This window comes from Lepidochelys olivacea, assembly GCF_965140295.1.
Source record: "Lepidochelys olivacea isolate rLepOli2 genome assembly, chromosome: 5".
In the NCBI taxonomy this organism is placed as follows: Eukaryota; Metazoa; Chordata; order Testudines; family Cheloniidae; genus Lepidochelys; species Lepidochelys olivacea.
In genome coordinates, this window is record NC_140415.1 from 57397171 (window position 1) to 57413106 (window position 15936).

The following is a 15936-nucleotide window of genomic DNA, read 5'->3' on the forward strand; positions in this document are numbered from 1 at the left end:
CATTCCACTACCCACTAGAAAGCACAAAAATTATATGTCATATATGAATGGATTTCCTGATTATAGATTATAAGAAAATGAAGAACAGATGGATTTTAGAGCAAGTTTGCTGTACATTTTTATTTGGTTAAAAGCCATATTTTCACTGGAATAGAACATTTTTAAACATTATGGATAGAATTTGTAATGCAAAGTGAAAATAAAAACAGTAGATGTACACATTTTAAAGGGCATATGTCAGAACATGCAAATTTACAGCACTTTCAATTCAAGAAACTTTAAGCACAAATTGTTTTTTCCTGTTTTTTGGTTTTTTTGCTTTGTTGACTTTAAAGAGAGCAAAGATTTTGCACATAAAAAGAAATTGCTTATAGCGAAGTAAAATAGAGGAGCAGCACAACACTACTAAATGTAGTGCCAGACTTTGTATTTGGATTAACTTCACAATATAAAGAAAAATTCTTTCTGAGCATAGACTCTTTTTCTTTGGCATGTTCCTGTGCCCATCAACCAGGGAAAACTCCCACTGACTTCTGAGAGAATATTGCTTAAGTAAAGATTGCAGGATTGAGCCTTATATAACACCTTTTAAACTCCGTCAGCTCCAAGAAAGAAATTTCTATGCAGCAGGAGCTAGTTAATCAGTAATAATTAATACAAAATGTTAGTCCATGAAAGGAAAGATATTACTTGACCTATATGAGATACATTTTCTCAGTTATTTCAAATTAATTATGTTTAATTGTTCACGTCTATGCTGTAAGAACTTTAAGATGGATTTTCAAAAATGCAAAGTTAGGGCAATGCTGAGTACTTTTGAAAATTTCACCTTCAGTAGCCAGTAAACAGCATTTAAGACTGGATGCTGTATCCCTCACTCAGATTAAAGTCATATCAGTCAGGACAGCAGGATTTGGCACATATTTTTTTATTCTAAAATGGCACTGTTAACAATTTTGGGCTCAAAGTTAACCAAGTTGGACAGTGATTCCTGTCTAGATTTCTGAAAGTTTTGATTAGTTTCATTTCATCGTTACAAATGCAAGGAAATAAAAATAATAAATGAACAACAACAAAAGAAGAAAAGAAGGAGAAATACTTGTCATGTACGCTGAGATTTTCAAAGCTGTCTAGGAGCTTTTGATGCCCAGTTCCCATTAATTTTAATCATAATGGAGTGTCCAAATTCTTGAGGCAAGTTTGAAAATCTCAGTAATAATTTCAAGTTGCCAGCATTACTATTCGCCTACAGCGTTATTTTTCCATAATTCTTCTGAGAAGAGTATACAGATTCTGTTTTATAAGTGGTCCCTGCTCCCTCATGGACATTTGTAGTCATTTGCGTAACCTTGCTTCGTGTGACCAGCAAACCTCTGAAAATATATGTGAAATTCAGAACGACTCTATATAAAAGAGAGAGCCACCTATGCTGTATTTTACCTTGAAATTTATAATACACAAGGAATAAGTGAGAAGAGAATGCAGAGAGTAACAGAAATCTTGCTAATTTTACACCCAATTCTACACTCTTTACTCAGTCTAATCTCCCATTGACTACAAAAGGAATTTTGCCTGAATAAGGAGTAATTAAATGCTGATATATAGGCCTCTAAGGATTTAGGTGTCTCTTTTCCTTTTAGTCCATGTATATAGTTCTTATTTCCTTTAATTCATGTGCACTGATGGCAGAAGAGCTCTTATAGTTTACCACCGAAACAAAATGGATACTACCCCTAATGCAAAAAAGGCAGGAAATCATGCTAGTGCTCACCTACAACATAATTTTTGAAGGAGCTAATGACTGAAGGTTTTTACTCACATGTTGCATCTGCTAATCATTTCACAGTACATTACCTTGGTTAACTGCAAGCAATAGAAGAAAACTGAAATGGGAATATGTTATCTGAGAAGAAGAAAATCTTTACTTTAAAGTACCTGCCCATTCCCACACTATTATGCTAATGGACCTTCTCTACTGACTTACAGGGAGCAGACCAAGATAGATGTGGTGTATAAAATCTACCGACTTTGAATGAAAAGCGTTCTATGGCATATCATGAAGTATCAGCTGCTTTTGTGCTGACGTGGAGAAGGATATGGGGGATAAATAAATATTTTTAGGAAAGTAGAGAAAAATAGCTCAACAATTCTTTCTTTAAGGATTTTTTAAAAATAATCATTCCTTAAAAAGCGACTATGTAAATGTAGAGATAAAAAAGCCTGTATGGTGTGATGTGATATTATATTATATCCCTGTGAAGCAGCTTAAAGATCATTAATGAGAAATTGTTGCCCTTTCCCTACAGGTATACAGAGTCCTAGCTGCAGTGCAGTTCTGAGGTATAAGGGAGAGGGAAGGATTTAGGGGCTGTGCAGATACAATGATGATGAGAGGGGTGGAAACAATTTAGCAACAGGCTGTGGCTGAGGGTGTGCAAAATGGGAGGGTGCAATTAGCCCTTCCTACACTCTAAAGGGCAAATGCCTAGTGGCGCTCCCCTAGGGCTGTGCAGTTTCCCACTGCTGCTGCTGCAGGCCTATGATCAAATCTTTGGATAGACAAAGAACCTACCTATGATGTTCCAATGAAAACAAGTGTAATTTAAAAACATAACTAACAAGAAATGTGTGAATGCATTTGATAAACCAGCTCAGTAACACACAATATTGGTAAGACAGACGATGGCAAGGGAATAGGGAAGTGAGTGGAGAGGATCTGCTCCTCAGGGAACGCGATGATTTCCATGAGGAGAAAATCATATGTCAGCCCTCTTCCAGGCCCCAGAATAGGGGTGAACCAGGGGAAGAGAGAGAAGCATGCTTTGGCTATTCTAGGTGGGTGGGCAGACCTCTGGGGAACTTTGCAACCAAGGTTACACAAGGGTCTGAATGGCCTTGTACTTGCACTCCCCTGTCTGTCTGTATCCATCTGTTGTCTCTTGTCTTATACATAGTTTGTAAGCCGCATGAGGCAGGGGCCATCTTTTTGTTCTGTTTGTACAGCACCTAGCATAATATGGTCTGAGTCTATGATAGAGCAATACAACTAATAAATAATAAGAATACTGGGAGCACACTAGTTATTTCAATCCAGTTTTGCCCTCTCCACCCCGCTAAATGCAGAAATGGAGCAACATACAATCAGAATCCTTGTGCAGATTTCCCCCGCCCCCTTAATGTTGCTGCTATTGCGAATATTATTATCAGTTCTCATAATGACTGTTCATCGGTCCATACAATTTGCATTGTTCGGTAATTCCTTACCATCTGATTTAGGGAATTTAGGAATATATTCCTCTAACGCAGGAAAACATTACGCTTCCTATATTGTTACCTCTAATTGTATTGACTTACATGTTTCCACTGCAGCAAAACTGTTTTGCTCTTTGGTTTATATATCACATTATCTTATTTGGCCTGGAGTTTCACCTGATCAACTCAGCAACTACATTTTAATTAACAAGCTAAACCACTTAAGACTATTACATTCTGATCTTCATATTTGCACTAATTCATAGTACTTTGTAGCTTAAAAAGTCTGGGACAGTTCAGGGAATAAGAGACCTGTAGCTTTACCCTATGGGCTCTTCAAGTGTTTAAAGCCAGAGCCCTTGTTGGGTAACAGGGGTCAGATGGTCATGGTGGGGTGCCTGGCCCTGGCTGAGATAGCCAGCATGCCTTTGGGACTGTGGGAGACAAAGTGAGAATCAGACATAGTGCAGAATGTGTTGCTCCCTCTTCACTGGTCATTCTCCCCTTTGTGGAGTTTAGTGCCACAGTCAGTGCTAGACACATCTAATTCATGTACACTAGAGGCCAGAACTTCAAAGGAGCTCAGCACCCAAAATCAGGGCTGGATTTTCAGACAAGTTCAGCTCCCATTCAGCCAGCATGCCAGCTCTTCTGAAAATTGGGCCTTCAGTATCACATTGGGTATGTCTATACTGCAAAAAAAGACCTGAGGCAGCAAATCTCACAGCCCAGGTCAATTTAACTTGGGCTCTGGCTGCTGGGGCTAAACATAGCAATGTAGACATTCCTGCTCAGGCTAGAGCCTGAGCTCTGACACCAAGGATTGGGGTGGGTCTCAGAGCTCAGGCTCCAGCCTGAGTGAGAACTTCTACACTGCTAGTTTTATCCCCACAGTCCAAGCCCCCCAAACCCAAGGCAGTTGACCCAGTCTCTGAAACTCGCTGCTGTGGTTTTTTCTTTGCAGTGTACGTGTATCCACAGGGAGCTGCTGGGTGCTTAGCTCTTCTTAAAATCTGTCCCTTATCTAAGTGCTTAAAAGGGAGATGAGCGCTTTTGAAAATCTGGCCCCAATTGTGGTTGCTGAGCACTTGAAAATCTGCCCCGGGGCTCTTTTGAAATCTGCTTTTAGGACTCGGACTTGGATTGCCCAATGCCCATTAGAAATTAATGCCTAGTCCCAGGGAAGGAATTCAGCACATGCATACTTTAAGCATATGATTAGTTCATCTCCCCACCTTGGCATTCACAGCCACAATCTAGCCCTTTGTATGCAAATAAACTACATTTTCTTGTTGTATGAACTGCCCTTGAGTGTTAAATCATGAGAAAGAGTAAAGAAGCTTATGTAATAGGGGAAAACACATTATTGGAAAATATAACCCTGGAGGTTATTTAATTGAATCTGGAGGCAATATTGAATTGAACTGAATCTGGAGGCAATATTTTGGTATTTATCCCCACTTTACTCTTTGAAAACCTTTTTAAAACACAGGGCAATTCATTTACTTCTTCAGCTGTTCTAAATTAATGATCTTTTGGGGAAAATATCCTATATATTTTAGGGAAAATATTTCAAGATAAGAATTAACTCCAAATATAAACGACTATAGACTAAAAAAACTTAATTTTTAGCTTCCCCCATGGAAATTTTAGAAATATTGATTACTGTTTCTTTTTCATAAACAGTGATAAGTGGTATATTTGTTAAATTACATATTTCTTCTTACACACATAAGAAATGCTGCAGAAATGAAGAACACATGGTTTCAAATTCATGTTCAGAAAAACTGGTGACTGCATATTCAAAACACAAATCACACATTCCTAAATCTCCATCCTTTCTATGTTATTAAACTAGATCTTCTCTGAAAAGGGCAGCATGTGAGGTAAATTTGCATATATTATATAAAGATAAAGTTAAACTTTTAAGATCAGTTCTGTGCAAGCAGTTGTAAACACAAGACAAAATCCGAGTTACTGCCTCTGCCATGTCTCCTCTTATTTTGCTCTTATACTTTGAGCAACAGTTCCAGCTATTATCAGGGGACAAAACAGTTTGCAAAAGATGTGGACAACACATGGAGTCTGTGGCTTGAATACTTTAATTGGGGAATAATGCTGAAAGTTAATGGGCAAGAGGCACATTAACTCAGTATTGCCAGGAGCTTCTTAGTGCTGCTTTGCTGCAAAATCTGTATTCCCAGCTCCAAGGGTTAAATGAATTTCTTGCTTTTCTTTCTGGAGCAAACCCAGAACTGCATTCCAAGATCTAGGAGGCATCAACTATCTCTTTCAGTACTCAAGGGTAAGCATGAAATCCAGATGTTTGCTGATTTGCAACACTTCCTTATATTTTCTCTTTCTCTGAACAAAGATGCAGACTGCACAGCAGAAAAAGACAGCATGATACCTCCTAAGAAGATATGTAACCAAAATATAATAGGTAAAATCCTAGCCTCACTAAGTGAATTGCAAAACTCCCATTGACTTCAGTGGGACCAGGATTTTACTCAGTAACTCCACATTACTGTTTGAGCATGGATTTTCTAAAGGAATATTTTTAATTGCTTGTGATAAAAATAAAAATGAAATTGATCATGCTTGTCTTTAAAATCCTACTTATAGAGAACTGCAGCTTGTATGACTCACTTAATTGTTCACTACTTGTGATCTTAGGGCTTTCTCCTTAGGAGAGATGTGAGGGTGTTCTCATTATTGACTCAGTCATTCATCCTTTCAATCTATCTTTTCATAAATACAAATATTGAGACACTATAAATTAGAGACAAGGTATGACAGAGAATAACTCAAATCATTCTGTTAACACTTCCACAACTGTTGGAAACTCAGTAAAGGGCCACATTTTCTCAAAGTACAGGCTGAGGTCTACACAGAAAAATGGAGTTGCTTTCAGGCACCTCTTTACGTGAGTGTACATCGGTTAACACTTTTGTGTGCAATTACCGGTTAGTATGTGATTCTGTTTTTCGTGCATGGACTGCAGCTTCCACTCTTGAAAATCTGTTCTCCAAAGGTTTGACTGGGTTCAGTTCACCTCAGCACCAGATCTGCATACCACTTCAGTCACCCAGAGCACAAGTGGGACTTAAATGGTACACAGGCCCTCTCCCAGCCCTCTGCAAAGGTGTGAATTTCAGCCATTGAGAGAAACAAATTTTTCAGTATACTTTATATTTGTTAGGCAAGATCCAGTGCTGCCAACTGTCAGGATTTTATCAGAAGTCTCTCACTATTTGGTGTTTTTCTTAAAGCCCCAGCTCCTGGAGTCAGGTGATAACGGAAAAATCTCAGCTGTCATTAAAAATATTTTTAAAAAAAAGTTTTTAGCCTGCTCACCTGTTTGTGGAGAAAAGCTTGAAAATGTGACAAATAAAAGTTCAAACCCTAGAAGGCAAATCAAAAATCTAACAATTATTTTATTTATTTTAAAATCTCATGTTTTTTAAGACAATCTCATGATTCTTGAATGCTTTAAGTAGGCAATATTGAAAGATTAATGAATTAAGGTGTAAAAAGGTCTTGAGATTAACCAAAGATCCACCATGCATCTAGGTAAGTGGATGGACTATATCCTGAATGACTGTAAGCTCGAAACAGATATACGCAATCTATTAGAATTCTTTGAGGCTCTCAACAAGCATGTGGATAAAGGTGATTCAGTTGATAGAGTGTAGCTGGATTTTCAAAAAGCCTTTGACAAGGTCCCTCACAAAAGGCTCTTAAGCAAACTAAGTAGTAGTCCTGGGATAAGAGAGAAGGTCCTCTCATGGATCAGTAACTGGTTAAAAGATAAGAAACAATAAATGGCCAGTTTTCACAATGGAGAGAGGTAAACAGTGAGGTCCCCATGGATCTGTACTGGGACCTGTACTGCTGAACAAATTCCTTAATGATTTGGAAAAGGGAGTGAACAGTGAGGTGGCAAAGTTTCCAGATGATACAAACTTTTTCAAGATTTGGTTGACTAAGAGTTACAAAGGGGTCTTACAAAACTCAGTGACTGAGCAACAAAATAGCAGATGAAATTCAACAGTGATAAATGCAAAGCAATGCACTTTGGAAAAAATAATCCCAGCTACAGACAGACAGATAGATTCTAAATTAGCTGTTACCACGCAAGAAAGAGATCTTAGAGTCATTGTGGATAGTTCTCTGAAAACTTCAGCTCAATGCAAAGGAGCAGTCAAAAAGGCTAACATAATGCTAGGAACTATAAGGAAAGGGATAGAAAACAAGACAGAAAAATACCATAATGCCATTACCTAAATCCATGGTGCACCCGCACCTGAAATACTATGTCCAGTTCTGGTCGCCCCATCTAAAAAAGGAACTGGAAATGGTTCAGAGAAGGGCAACAAAGATGATCAAAAGGTATGAGATGACTTCCAGAAAGGAGAGATTAAAAAAGCTAGAGCTGTTCAGTTTAGAAAGGAGACTATTAATGGGGAGGGACATGGGAAAGGTCTATAAAATAGTGAATGGTATGGAAAAAGTGAATAGAGAAGTGTTATTTGCCTTTCCCAAAACAAACAAACAAACAAACAAACAAACAAACAAACAAACAAACAAACAAACAAAAAAACAACCAAGGGTCACCCAATGAAATTAATAGGCAACGGGTTTAATACAAACAAGAGGAAGTACTTTTTTCTCACAACACACAAGCAACCTGGGGAATTCATTGCCATGGGATGTTGTGAAGGCCAAAAGTATAGCTGGGTTCAAAAAAGAACTAGATGAATGAGCTCATGGAGGACAGGTCCACTAATGGCTATTAGCCAAAATGGTCAGGGATGGAACCCCATGCTTGGGACAACCCTAAACCTCTGCCAGAGGAAGACAGAGATGGTTCTCTCCAAAACTGCCCTGCTCTACATTGTCTCCCTGAAACTCTGGTACCGGCTGTTGTTGGAGATAGGATACTGGACTAGATGGACCATTGATATGAACCAATATGGCAGTTTTTATGTTTTCTTTTAGACTGTAAACTCTATGGGGCAAGTACTGTTGTTTACAATATATTTGTACAGCATGTACCACAGAGGGATTCCTATATGATGGGAGCTTCTAGATATATTGCAGTATAAATGGTTATGTTAATAATAATAGTTTTAAATGAATTTCTTTATTTAACATATTCCACATTTATGGCCTGGGAAATATTTTCCCATTGACATTCACCAAAGCACATCTGTAGGGCAAGGATAAGAATTCATGTGTAATCCTTTTAATTTGTTTCCTTTAGCATTAGGTTAGTTGTTTCAGTCTGGATTTTCACTGGAGCCTCAGGGAGTCAGGCACCTTCAGAAATTCCAACCTGATTGTTTTTTTCTCCTGCTCACAGGCTTATTTGGGAACATTGCTTTTTTTTTTTTTTTTAAATAAATCTTTGTTTTCGTTACATTTTTTGAAAAGGTGTTGCCCAAAAATCTTCCAACCTGAGGGCTCAGAAATTAAAAATAACTATTACACACATATCTATTTGGTATGAAATAGTAACAGAATATCTAATCCATTTGTACACAGTCAATACATGACTAGTTGAAGTAAAATCAATAGTGTAGCACTAGTGAGTTATGATACTAGCTGAGAAAGAGCAATCCAAGACCCAATCTGGCAAAAACTGAGGTGGCCTCTGGTATGTGGTATGCTGTACTTAATTTTCAGAAGAGGGGATTTTACCACATCCCTCCTTAAGTACTCCCTGCTTGCCTACCTGCCAATTCACAGATTAATATGGGATTGGGTTTTTAAAAAGTACCCGGAAAAGGTTTTCAGAAATGACTAGTGATTTCTGGGTGCCCAACTTGAGTGACCATAAAGAGGCTGGATTTATGGAGAAGAGCTCAGTACTATCTGAAAATCAGTTCCCATTAAGGTTTTTTGACACCCAAAATTGCTAGTTACTTTTGAATTGCGTATCCCTTTTCTTTTGATATTGGCTTTAAGAAGGAGAAGGTGAGGAAACAGGAATGAGAAAAACAAATTACAAAACAAGAAAGAGAAAAAAAGAAACAGTTAAAATGGCATTTTTGTTGAAAATACTGCTAACCTTATCCCTTTGGAGAATCTCAGGTTGGATTTAAAGGTTCAGGGTCAAATTCTGCTCTTATTTCATTATTATTTACAGTGGTAAACCTGAAATAACTCTTGGCATCTGTGGACTTGTTCCATATTCACACCTGTGTAACAGAGCAGAACTTGTCCCCCAATATTCTTCTAGTTACTTTCAATAGAAAAATTAAAAATAACACAAAACTATGTGCTCCTTATGTGAAGTCCCAATACTAGTGTGAAATGTAAAATATAATCCAATTTTAGAGGTAGTGAAAACCAGGAGATCAAAACATATTGGCAAAGAAAGGCCTCCAAAATCAATTGTAGCACTAAGTTTTTAAAGAGCAGTCAACAATTATTTGAAAGCTTCATCCTCTGTCAGGTTTTCAACAATGTTAAACCACTACATGAAATTATAGCTCAGATAATGTACAGCAATAAAAACGCGTACGTCTCATTATTAGCTTCTTGTCAAGTTCCCCGCAACTTAAATGGTTTATGTTTAAGAGTAAATGTGCTTCCTAAAAATTAAAACAACATTGCATACTTTACTATGTAAACAGGTAACATGTCACTTGATTAAGTGGTTATGATGAAAGGGGTTTAACTCTAAAGACGTTTTACAACATACTGGTTTAGGTCCCAAGAGTTCTTGTTCTTTTCTTTCACTCAAAAATCTCTGGTTTAAGAGAAAGGCACCAATGACATTGATATATTTATAGTTTAGCAGCTATACTAAATGGGAAGTTCACTCTAATTTTGCTGGCAGTTGTTACTCTCACATAGAATCATAGACGAATCATAGAAGATTAGCAGTGGAAGAGACCTCACGAGGTCATCTTGTCCAACCCCCTGTTCAAAGCAGGACCAACCCCAACTAAATCATCCCAGCCAGGGCTTTGTCAAGCCGGGCTTTAAAAAACTCTAAGGATGGAGATTCCACCACCTCCCAGGACATGACATAAACTGTCCCACTAGAGTTTGACTATGAATAGAATTTATTCTAACAAACCTAAGGTAATCTTGATTTTAGTTTATAAATACCATTATTGGTATTTAATTGTGTAACGTAACAATCCAAACCAACAAACTAACATAGTTTTCAAAACATGGATATAACTAACTTAAGTAGCTTTTTCTGTTTCCCATTTTCTAGTTATCATGTGATTTGTTAGAGTCATGCCAGAAACTTGTGCCCTTTTGTTGGCCATCAAAAATAGTTTCTTTTTGTAGTAACTGAAATTAAACTTTTGAACAACTTAGCTCTTCTTCTTGCAGTGCATTATTTTGAATATATGCTATTTTTGGATGGTGCAGAAAAAATGCAAATTCATAAAGTTAGAATTTGGCAAGAAATAGGAACCCTAACAAATTAAACCACATGATCATGCCATCAGCTTCTAAGATGCCAAATGGAAAAAAACACTGGGGTCTCTGTTTTTTCTGAAAAATCGTGAACAAAGAGAACTTTTGGTGTTTATTCTTCTGTAGTCTTATGAGAGAGAAGGCTCTCCAAAACAGTGGCATTGTTGAATGAAGCTACTGAGGCAGACGATTCAACCATATATGACCCCTTATTGTCCTTTGGCCCTATATCAAATCCCTCCTACTGCTTTGCATTTAAGACATGAAGAACACATATCTGTACTGGTGTTTTTGGGCTCTTACTGCCAGATAAAGAACGAAGACTATTCATACAATTAAATATTTATGAGACGTTCCTGGTAATGTCCCTCTTACACAGCATTAAATCAATTGACCAGCCCAAAGATACATTGCTTGAAAGCCAAGTGTGTAATAATAGAATAAGCAATCTATATTCTCAAAGGGTCATTCTGTCCTCTTTAGTATACCTAACTTAAAAGAAAAATATACATTAAAAAAGCATGGTCCCTATACTTAGTGTGTTGAGTGTGTCTTCTTTAGACAGCAAAATGTGTATAGATTTGAATGAGAACCAAGAACAACAAAGCCAACTAGACATTTAGAACAGCAATCATTTTAGTAGACACAAACATTTTTTAGAATGAAACACTGCCAGCTTCCCAGCACCTTTGTAAGAATGAAAAGAACAGGCAAACCAATGATGGTGCTACCATGACATGTCTTAACAGGCCAGTAGAGGGAGCTCATTAATAGGGCAATCAAACTTCCTCTCCCTAGTTTATTGGCTGTGGTACCTGAAGCTTCAATCATGTACATGGTCAAAAAAGGGTATGACATGAAACCACCAGACATCACCAAAATGAATCTTTTTAGCTGCATTTATGCAAAATACCAACAGATAATAAGAAAATTGTAATTTTCTAGCATGGTTTTTGTGAGAATAGGAGAGACTAATGGCTAAGAGCCATATGTTCATGTGTTTTGCATGCTGTAGTCATACAGTAATACAAAATGACCTCTCGAAGCTGCAGTGCCAGTTGAAAATGCCTACTGGCTCCACTGTTGTGCTGTTTCAATTTCCCAACATATCCAGCATGCAAGATCTGTGATTTATTTGCATGTGACAAAATAAAAAATGAAAAACAAAAAAAGAAAAAAAGAAGATAAAGGAGAGGTCTGAGGCAAGTTGGGAGGAGTCAGGGAAAAAAAAAAGAAATTTATATAGTACCCTGGGTAAATATCTTTATGATATAGTGTAAGAGAGTAGAACTTTACAATATGTGTCACCAATTATTGCTACCTCTGGTGTATGGTGCACACAGTGAATCTCCTCACTACTCCTCCGTATAGCTCCTATCAGCCAGCAGTTAACACAGTTCCACTGCATGTTCTACTGCTCGGCTTTTTCCTGGAACATTCTAATATTTTGTCATCTGCATTTGTCACAAAGCAGCATCACTGTCCTGGTAGTATACTGCAGCATTTACTGAGCCCGGGAGCAGTTCCTACAACACAAAAGCAACATCACTCTGATATTGCAGTCCTTACCAGCAATAGCTCCAATTTAAATCAATTGGATCCAATATTTTCCTATGCCTGGATCTCCTAAAGTCTTTTGAAAATTCCTTGTCTGTTAGTCTTTGATTCCATAAAGCAATTAAGTAAATGTTCAAAGTTAAATACTACTGGTGTTTCACTGCAATTTTTGTAGCTCAAAATCAATACAAATGGCAAGTGTAACTTAGTACATGTAACTTAGTACATGCTGAACTGCTTTGCTGAATAGGGGTGGAGTTAAGCATATGATTAAAATGAAACATGTGCTTAAGTGCTTGGCTGAATCAAGGTCCTGATAAGAGACCCAATCCTAAAGTCATTACTCAAGCTTATATTCACTGTGCAAAATCCTGGTTCATTGAAGTGAATGGCAAAACTCCCATTGATTTCAATAGGATTGGGATTTTACCCATTGACTTCAAAGGGAGATTTGGCAGAATAAGGGCTGTGTGATTGGGCCTAAAGATTTTTACAGAGAGACTTTAGGTTAAAAGGAAAAACTTGAGGACACTCTGAATGTGGAAATCTGTTAAGGGTGTGGTTTTGCTCCCATTGAAGCTGATGGTAGAACTCCCATTGACTTGGCAGAGGTGAGCTCTTATTCTGAGTATGCAGGTATTTTAAGACCAAGCCTATGGTAATGATCTGTTGTGGTGCATAACACAAAATAATATTATGCAACATAAAATGCTCTTCTCGTTACCTGCACTGGTGCCTGCACCGGTTGTGAGGTCCCCACCCATCAGGCCACCTAGGAGTTCAAATAAAATAGTCAAAAGGAGACTGGCTAAAGGTCAAACATTTTAAACAATATTAACATGTTTTCTCTCAGATGACCTGTTCCAATGCCCACTGAAGTTTCTGGACATCTTTTAATCGACTTCAGCGGGCATCGGATCAAGCCCATAATCTTAAAACTGCAAAATGCCCTTTGGAAGGTTTTACAGCTAACAATATTTGTGTCATGATGTCATGCAAACATAAAAATATGTGCAATACTTTATAGAAACTGACACTTTCCAGAATTTTTTTCAAGCTGACATAGTCTAAGAAGCATCCTTATATTTTAAAAAAATCAGACTAGCCCTGATTATACTGGATTATTTGAAAAAATAATTATTTCATTGTTAATTGCATTAGAAAAGCCAAACGTGATAATTCTGCATCGGGTTGGTGCCAGGCAATGACATATTGCAAGTAGCTCTACGAACAAATTAATGGTAAAGAATGATTGTAACACATTTGTGTAATTGTTGATTATAATATTCTTGACCCTTTTGCAGACATTCGTTCTGTAGATTTATTTATTTACTTTTTTCCTTGGGCTGGAGACCTTGTATGCTTCTTTGAACTCTGAATGCTTAAGGCTGACGTTGCTTCAGACAGATTGAGGGTTGTCTACACTACGAAATTAGGTCGAATTTATTGAAGTCGGTTTTTTAGAAATCAGTTTTATATATTCGAGTGTGTGTGTCCCCACAGAAAATGCTCTAAGTGCATTAAGTGCATTAACTCGGTGGAGTGCTTCCACAGTACCGAGGCTAGAGTCGACTTCCGGAGCATTGCACTGTGGGAAGCTGTCCCACAGTTCCCTTAGTCTCTGCTGCCCATTGGAATTCTGGGTTGAGATCCCAATGCCTGATGGGGCTAAAACATTGTCGCGGGTGGTTCTGGGTACATATCGTCAGGCCCCCGTTCCCTCCCTCCCTCCATGAAAGCAAGGGCAGACAATTGTTTCGCGCCTTTTTTCCTGAGTTACCTGTGCAGACGCCATACCACGGCAAGCATGGAGCCCGCTCAGCTCACTGTCACCGTATGTCTCCTGGGTGCTGGCAGACACGGTACTGCATTGCTACACAGTAGCAGCAACCCATTGCCTTGTGGCAGCAGACGGTGCAATAGGACTGGTAGCTGTCATCATCATGTCCGAGGTGCTCCTGGTCGCCTCTGTGAGGTCGATCAGGAGCACCTGGGCAGACATGGGTGCAGGGACTAAATTTGGAGTGACTTGATCAGGTCATTCTCTTTAGTCCTGCAGTCAGTCCTACTGAACCATCTTATGGTGAGCAGGCAGCTGATACGGATTGCTAGCAGTCCTATTGCATCATCTTCTGCCGAGCAGCCATGAGATGTGGATGGCATGCAGTCCTTCTGCACCGTCTGCTGCCAGCCAAAGATGTAAAAGATAGATGGAGTGGATCAAAACAAGAAATAGACCAGATTTGTTTTGTACTCATTTGCAAACATACCCTCCCCCGCCCCCCGTCTAGGGGACTCATTCCTCTAGGTCACACTGCAGTCACTCACAGAGAAGGTAAATCTAGCCGTGTATCAATCAGAGGCCAGACTAACCTCCTTGTTCCAATAAGAACAATAACTTAGGTGCACCATTTCTTATTGGAACCCTCTGTGAATTCCTGCCTGAAATACTCCTTGATGTAAAGCCACCCCCTTTGTTGATTTTAACTCCCTGTAAGCCAACCCTGTAAGCCGTGTCGTCAGTCATCCCTCCCTGTGTCAGAGCAACGGCAAACAATCGTGCATCTGAGTTGAGAGTGCTGTCCAGAGCAGTCACAATGGAGCACTCTGGGATAGCTCCTGGAGGCCAATACCATCGAATTGTGTCCACAGTACCCCAAATTCAACCCGGCAAGGCCGACTGAAGCGCTAATCCACTTGTCAGGGGTGGAGTAAGGAAATCGATTTTAAGAGCCCTTGAAGTCGAAATAAAGGGCTTCATCGTGTGGACGGGTGCAGGTTTACATCAATTTAACGCTGCTAAATTCGACCTAAAGTCCTAGTGTAGACCAGGGCTGAGTGAATGATCCTAATCCCCATTTATCCTGCTCAGAGGTGACCCCGAATCATCACCAGCATGGAAAGCAACCTTTTGTTTACACACTTCAGCTTGGAGATGGCCTACCATTTACCAATCAATGAGCTTGTGAATACATACAGAATCATAAATGTTGTATTTAGCCTCTTAACTGATGTTTAAGTAATTAGAGGCCTATTTTACTTTCGAAGATAAGGTTGCCCTGATCACACTTAATTTTTCAAATTTATGAAAAACAGTGCAGAGGCTTTTTGCATGACACAAGTAGATGAGCTGCCTTTTTATGTAACAGCAAATTGTCTGCCTTTCATTCTTTATTGATTTCTTCATTCTTAGCCAATACTCAGATGTTTCCAGAACATTATTTTCAGGGCTTTATTTTATTTTATATATCTGGGTTAGAAACCGCATAAGCTTTTTCTTTGATTACTTTAACACAGCAATTTTGGGCACACTGTTATGACTGGTAAAAGAGACTCCTGCTTCTCTGCGTACAGTTTAAAGTGATAGAAGATGCACTGGTACTCTGATAATAAAGAACATTGAAAGAAATGGGATTTAATAGAACCTACCTGTGTTTCCTGCACTCGGAGGCCGATGTGTCACACCAGGAGACATGCTATTTCTCTGCAAAGAAGGGTGGGCCAGTGGCAAAAGGTTGGGGTTACCCAGCGAGCTGACTGGGTTATTGTATACCAAACTGTTGTGGTTGGACACTGGGATAGAAACTGGCATCTCAAAGTTGGGTGGCGGAACAGCCTGTACAAGCAAAAAAGGGAAACAAAGACAAGAATAGTACAGAAGCACAACAGTCTTCAAGTACAGTT

At 38.7% G+C, this 15936-nt stretch overlaps 1 protein-coding gene across 9 annotated transcripts in view; it reads right to left on the bottom strand.

The window, feature by feature from the left end:
- MEF2C (myocyte enhancer factor 2C) overlaps positions 1 to 15936 on the bottom strand; it is a 139959-nt gene that overhangs the window by 21466 nt on the left and 102557 nt on the right. For all 9 annotated transcript variants that reach the window (XM_084629675.1, XM_084629676.1, XM_084629674.1 and 6 more), the window contains exons 5-6: positions 15682 to 15868; positions 12977 to 13024 (exon numbers count right to left, since the gene is read on the bottom strand). In XM_084629675.1, the coding sequence (XP_084485801.1) occupies positions 12977 to 13024; positions 15682 to 15868 (235 nt within the window). The remainder of the gene's footprint in view (positions 1 to 12976; positions 13025 to 15681; positions 15869 to 15936) is intronic.